This window comes from Myiozetetes cayanensis, unplaced genomic scaffold (assembly GCF_022539395.1).
Source record: "Myiozetetes cayanensis isolate MyiCay16 unplaced genomic scaffold, myiCay2020 scf5-8, whole genome shotgun sequence".
NCBI lineage: Eukaryota > Metazoa > Chordata > Aves > Passeriformes > Tyrannidae > Myiozetetes > Myiozetetes cayanensis.
The window spans coordinates 37,170,746-37,177,709 of NW_026087742.1; the positions used below are offsets into that span (position 1 = coordinate 37,170,746).

The window sequence follows — 6,964 nt, forward strand, 5'->3', positions numbered from 1 at the left end:
TTCACCGTTGAAATATGTGGATAATAAACTTTCCAAGCGCGGCTGGGCTCCAAGTCACCCCCGCCACTCCCACAACCCCAGCCTTCAGGGAGGCTGGGCGCCCTCCAAGCCCCCGGGATGCGGTGGGGGGGCAGCCCGGGGCAGGGGCCGGTGACAGCCGTCCCGAGGCGGACGGGGGCGATGGGGGCTCGGACCTGGCACCCCTCGGCACCCCCTGGGGCTACGTCCCCCTCGCCCCTCCGCTGCCCCCCACCCCGCGCTCCGCAGGCACCCACCTCCCGGCAGAGCCCCCAGCCCACTGCCCCCAGCTCCCCACTGCCCTCCTCCACCCCCCGCCCCACTGCTGCCCTACGGCCCATTTCTCCCCACTCCACTGTCGCCGTCCGTGTACACCCTCCCCTCCGCCCCAGCCAAGTCTCTGTCCCACCGCCGCCCGCTCCCCCGATCGCTCCTGGAAGCCTCTCCCGCAGTCCCCGCAGCTCCCGCCGCCTCTCAGCGGGCGCCCTCCGGTACCTGTCTCGGCACCTTCCGGCAGTTGCCGCACACCCGGTACTGCCCGGCGGCAGCGGCGGTGGTGCTGCCCACCGGCCCGGAGCCGAGGCGGTTCATGGTGGCGGCGAGGCCGGGCGGGACGGGAGGCGCAGGACGCTCCGTGTCCGCGGCGCTCAGCTGCCCGCGCCGCCCGCCGCCCCCATCCCCGGCCGCGGCCCCAGCGCCCGCTCCGCGCCGCCGCCCCCTGCTCACACCCCCGCGGGCCCCGCCAATCCGCAGCGCCCGCCCCGCCCAGCGCCGACACCGCCGGCCAATCACGACGGGCCGCCCGCCGCCGGCCAATGAGCAGCGCCCTGCCCGGCTCCCATCTCCGGGCAGCCTGAGAGAGGGGGCGGGGACAGGGGCGGGGCCTCCACTGCCGAGGGGCGGGGCCGGCCGCGTCTCTGGGCAGCCTTGGGGAGAGCGGGGCGGGGCCGGTGCCTCGGCGCGTGCCTTCCCCCGGCCAATAGGGTGAGCGCTATGCAAACGCGGCGGCGGAGGCCCCGCCCCCAGGGCAGGGGGCTCGGCGGCGGCCTCGGCTCCCCGCGGGCCGGTCCCGGCGCTCCCCATCCCGCTCCCGCTCCCTCCGGGAGCGTCCCCAGGGATCCCCAGCCTGGGGTCAGCCTCCCGCCTCGCCTGCCTGCTGGCCTGCCGGCCCCGGGGCCAGATCCAGTGCCCGGCCATCGCCACCCTCCTCCTGCCGGGTGTCCCCTCCCCGTGGCGGGGTCTGGCTGTGCGCGGGGCGGGCTGCGCTCCCGGGGCGGCGGGCTGCACATGCAGGGACACGACTGCCCTGCTGCCAGGCAGAGCAGCATGAGGTGTTTGCTCTAGGGGAAGTTGAGAGCACGCATGCGAGTGTGTGTATGTTTGTGTGTGTGTGTGTGTGTGTGTGTGTGTGTGTGTTTGCCTCAGGTCGCCGGGATTGTTAGGAATGATGAGTCAGGTTTTCTGGGCTCCATGCTAATGCGCGGAGATGGAGTGTATAATTAGGACAGAGGCAAATCTGTAATCTGCAGGCTCGGAGAGCTGGGCTATGAACCTCTCTTTTGCATCACGGCATCGCTGCAGTTTTCCTTGCCCGTGTGCTCCTTAGCTTTTAAATGCGCATAGAAGAGCTTTAACATGAGTAGTCGTACCCACGTCAATAAAGGTTCATTAAGTGTCGAGCGTTATATAATTCCTATTTTGAAACATGATGATATAGAAGGATTTGGGTATTTTATGGAAACAGAACGCTGTTACCCTATGAAATTTCTAAGCAGATTTGGAGTGCTATATTGTTTTCAAGGTTTCTCCTGGCAAAACGATTTTAAATCAGCTGCTTGAGAACTGTGATCTGCTTTGTTTGGGAATACTCTGTATTTTTGCAAAATGAAGCGTTGTGTAATTTAGTCAACTGACTGGCTAAAAAGGGCACAATGCAATTAGTAATTTACATCTCTTAAAGGAGACTAATTGAACCTAGATCTGACTGTCTTTGAGAACTTTGAAAAGTTTCTCAGATCAGACTTTGCCACTGTAAACAAAACCCCATCCACAGTAACATTCTCCTCCATCCTTTCCCCTCCATGAGTTTCCAAAGGGATCTTTTCCTCAGGCAATGAAGCCTTCAGCAGACTGGCGCTCTGTGGACTCTGCTACTGCCATTCAATTCAGTATGGAATGCATCCAAATGTTACAGGCACAGGCAGCCATACAAAATGCTTGGAGAGGAATAAATGGAGAAGGGTTGTCTCTAGTGTACTAGAAATGGCATCTCAACACGAGAAAACAGTTTACTCGAGTGCAGGTACTTGCTGTGCCATGTCTGAATCCCACATACTGCAGCATGGTGCTGTTTAAACAAGGGAAAAAGTGTAGCCAAACAGATTAGTTTCCATCATCTTATATGAATGCAATGCTAATATTTAAGTAAACAATGTGAATGCTGTAAATGGCTTTTTGTTTCTTGCTGAACTCCCTTGTAATGTTATCTGAAATAAGAATTTTTAAAAGAAGCAGAAGAGGATCAGAGTTATTAAGCCACAAGCACAGGAGAGTTCACTCTCCAGCTCGAGTAAGATCACTTTGAGTCATTTGCTGTTAAAGCGTCTGGTTCGAAACTCAAACCCACTGGCAAAGATGGTAGCAGGCAAGTTTGAAACACATATAAGGGAAAGATTTTGGCTGTGTTACTCCTTACTTTTAACATTGGAACATTGGCAAATACTCAGATTTCACTAATAGCATCCATTCATTTATTTTATGTCAACAATGGCAAGTAGACATGACTAGACATCCTCAGAAATGTAGTTGGGGTCCCATTCCCCTGCTGAAACTATTTTTGCCTTGAGTGACAACTTCAGATCTTTAGCAAAGTCCATTAAACCCAGGAAAATTTGGCATTAGCCAGGCATGAAAGTTAGGCTGGCCTGTAAGGCAATTTAAAATTAAAAAAATTTGATATCTAGTCTCTGTTCTGCCACAAAGGTCTTGTGAAAGAGAGCGGGACATGCATGCCCAGATGCTTGAAGCATTTGGTGGACTAACCCTCACTTAAACAATAAGCACTTAAGTACCTTTGTGGCTCCCAGTCTTGCCTTTCCCTACTTTAGTATCTGAGAAATGTCAAGAGAAGCATAAACTTTGAAAGGGTTTCATTGTTTTTGGAAACAATACAGCAAATGGAAGCTGCCTAAAACCTTTTCTTGCACCCAACAAAAATTCTTTCAAATATCTTTTCTGAAGTTCGTTTTTTCCCACTACATTTTCTTTGTATAAACAATTTTAATGCCTAATAGAGATCAGAAGTATACCTAACAGGGCCAGACACAGTGCTTACCCGGTATCACATAATTAGTGTATAAACTAGAGAGAGTATCAGAATTTTCAAGTCTGTCTAGATGTGGTGTTTGGAAATGAACTGTCGTGATCTTTGTAACACTAATCCTGTAAAATACTGTGTATGTGCCATCTGCAGAGTCCTGCTGCCTGCAAAGGCTTGTGCATGTGGTCCTGATTTTGAGCTCTTGAATCATTCCATTTTGAGCTAAACATGTGCATAAGTACTGCAGAATAAAAGCCTGTCTTTGTACAAACTGGTTTCTTGGTGAACATATCCACATTCTTGAAAGTTTTCCTTGTAAACTTATTTCTCAAAGAAGTATGCAAAAATATCCAGTGCTCCTTTACAATTGTCTGGCAGATGATCCAACTGCATCTCACTTTCCATTCACTGCTGTGGATTTCCTTCAGTTTTTGCCCAGCTAATGAGTCATTAAGGAAAGCAGAATGCTAAAATTAAGATCTATTTGAGTTACAAGCAGCACAGCATCTTGACTCGCCTCAAAATTTTAAGAAGATTAACAATTCTGTAAACCAAATCAGTCCTCTTGGCTGAGGTCACCTAGACAGACTGTGAGCTATTGCTGTGTAAGGATATGGTGGAGACTTTTTTTATCCATCTTGATGACATGGAGCATACTGGTTAGAGACCATCACATCCTGGTTTAAATAGACTTTTATCATCAATGATCAAAACTTTTTCAAAGTTTAAAAAACAAGCACCATGATGGAAAAAGAAGGCAGGAACAAACTTCCAAAGGAAGTAAGGATTTCTCTGCCTCCTGACATCATCAGGTACATTTTTGGTAGACACATTGCAGCCAGGCATGGACTGCTGCCCTTGCCATAGAATTGGATGAGGTGTGATGGCCTTTGCTAGAAGGTCAAAGTTTTTCTAATACCTTATGCAGCCTTCAAGCTAACATGGCTCAAATGGATCAGCTCAGAGACACAGGTGCATCCAAATATCGAGCTGCTTTCCTCCCCCAGAGCAAGTACTCATACTGTGGTTTAACAGTGTGATGCCAGCTTTGAACTTCTGCTGGGCTGCAATATTTCCACCAGGAATTTGGACACAATGCGTCTCTGCTGTCTTCCAGAAAGCATCACACCCAACAACCATCCACTGCACCACCATTCTGTGAGAGAGCACAGAGCGATAAACATCTACTTATTTCAAGAGCAAAAAGAAGATGCTCTGTAGATTGACTGTACCGTACTGACCACGCTGTGTGTCCCAGAACAGTCAGCCTGGCTGCAGTGAGCTGTGCAGATGCTATGCGAGTGCTTGCAAAACCCACGAGAGGCTTCCCTAAGATATGCACCTACTCTAATAGCGTGTAGTGCTTTTGTTGTTCATACATTAATGAACAGCTTGATGCGCCCTGAAAAGGTTGGATTGACAAGATCAAGTGCTGTAAAATCAAACTTATTATGCAGTGAAAACGTTTGGGATACACAGACAGCTTGGAGAGAAAGGATGGGAGGGGGCAGCTGCCATGCAATAGCCCTGACTGGATTGCTGCAAGACTAGAAATCCCACACGAAATTAAAAGATCCTCAAGTTTTGCCCAGAAGCAGGAAGAGAGAGCATGCCTGAGCAGCCAGCTCTGGAGCCTTACCCAGTCTCCCTGTCTGCCTGCCACAGTAAAGATCTATGTGCATTGGTTAATGAGGTGATTGACACATGTCACATGCCTTACATTTCATGACTCCATGAGTCACTCAGTAAAGCCATACTGAACAGGTATACACAGAAAAATAGATGTAGTTGCTCCAGGCGAAAAATCCAGTCTCTTGACATGATGTCAATTCAGTGATAGTCCTGCTGTCATTATCATAATTTTTGTTATGCCGTTTTAATATCCTTTGCACAGAATTTATATTGTGTTGTTATGAGAAGGAAGGGCAACAGGTAAAGTTTGTGCCCTGAGTGATATTATGCACACTTTGCCACTACAAAATGACTTCCCATCCTTACAATTACACATCCTAATTTGCAAAATGGGTGTTCAGATAATTGTGTGAGACAGGGATATGGGATGATTTGTGGAATTCTTCCTTGAGGGTGGGGGTGCCTGCCTTTTCATTTGCAGAGTTTAAACCCTGACTAGAGAAAGCACTTGAAATTATGTTTATCATAAAAAACAATTATAGCCTGGCCCATGAGGGCTGCTCTCACTGACCTAATATGCCTTTTTAATAGCTAATTTCTTTGACAGTTAAATAACTCTAAAAAATATGAAATCACTACAAAACCAAGAAACCTATTCTCCTCTCTCTCTCTTCATGTTCTTTTGTGGTTTGCAAGATAATTCTCTAAATATATTTCAACATGTTGTTTACTTCAATTCAGTCTTCTGAGACCACACTGGCCAATGCTGCAAGTCCATAAAGAGGGATCATCTGGAAAAAAAATATGTTACGCTTCAAGTTAACTTTGGAAGTATTTCAGCCTGTATGATTTTTGGGAGTGATACAGTGGGGAAATGCATTAAATGAAAAAAAAAGTTTCTGAAAAGCAGAACAAAAGTACCCTGGTCTTTCGCCCTGCAAAAGGAGAATTGCAAGTAATCTCTTGTAATGTATTCTTATTAATATTGAAGGTAATCCTACCATGCAGATTTAATGACAGCAGCAGGACTACCTTTGGTAACAGAAATGCCTCTCCTCTCCAGGACTGGAGGTGGAGTTCACAGAGATGCCTGGGGTCATGCACGTGGAGCAGGGACAAGTCTGGATCTCTGCACTGGCTGCACAGCCACAACACAAGGCACAAGTTGCAGCACTGGGAAGGATGTGCCTGAGGTTTCATCCCTCTCCTAAACGTGTGTGCCTGCATCAAAGATGCAATTACGACATCTCTGTGAGAGGTAGGTGTCCTCCAGTGCTGTGGGCCTTGGTCCAAGTGGCAAGATTTCCTCCAGAAGACAGAAATGCTGCTGGCCTTAGGCTGGAAAGTGGGAGCTCCTGCCTTGGCTGCATTGCTTTGGCTACATTACATATCACTGAAGAGTTCAACCTAACCATGTCAGGCTGGATAAAGCACCTCAAGCCTTCCTTTTGCAGACAGGATACCATGAGGCCAAGAGTTCAAAAGCCAAGGAGACAGAAGAGGGCAAGCAGGACGCAGCTGGTTCAGATACTTGCTGGTTGGGGAGGTGAACTGGAACCTGGGGTTTTGCTGCCTGTTTCCTCCCACTGCTTTGGCTCGGGTCTGTGCCTGGCCAGTGAAAAGCACACAAATGTCTTTGTCTGACTGAAAAACCCTAAAACTTCTCAAGCAGTGAACTTGTCTATTTGTATTTTGAAAATGAAGCACTTGGTACAGCATGATGACACATTAAGGATGGAGCTGATCAGTGAAATTAGCTTCCTGTGTTCACTGGTAAAGTTATGGCTTTCATTATTTTCAAATACAAAATAAAAATACAGAAAAAACAAATACAAAACTCAGCAGCTTTTGGTATATGGCACATAGTTTAAGTTAATTTCTCACTGAAGACCATGAGATATGATCATATATATTTTGAAAGATCAGGCTGAATTATGGCATAGTTTTATTCTTTGTTTCTGGACAAAGAAGAACTGAAGTGCTGAAAGATTTGCA

The 6,964-nt window shown here is 48.2% G+C and overlaps 1 protein-coding gene across 1 annotated transcript in view; it reads right to left on the reverse strand.

Annotated features, from left to right (window-relative positions):
- Positions 1-698, reverse strand: part of SESN3 (sestrin 3) — a 45,631-nt gene extending 44,933 nt beyond the window's left edge. The window contains exon 1 of the mRNA XM_050331388.1: positions 514-698. Coding sequence (XP_050187345.1) covers positions 514-609 — 96 coding nt within the window. The 5' untranslated portion in view covers positions 610-698. The remainder of the gene's footprint in view (positions 1-513) is intronic.
- Between the last annotated feature and the right edge of the window lie 6,266 nt (positions 699-6,964).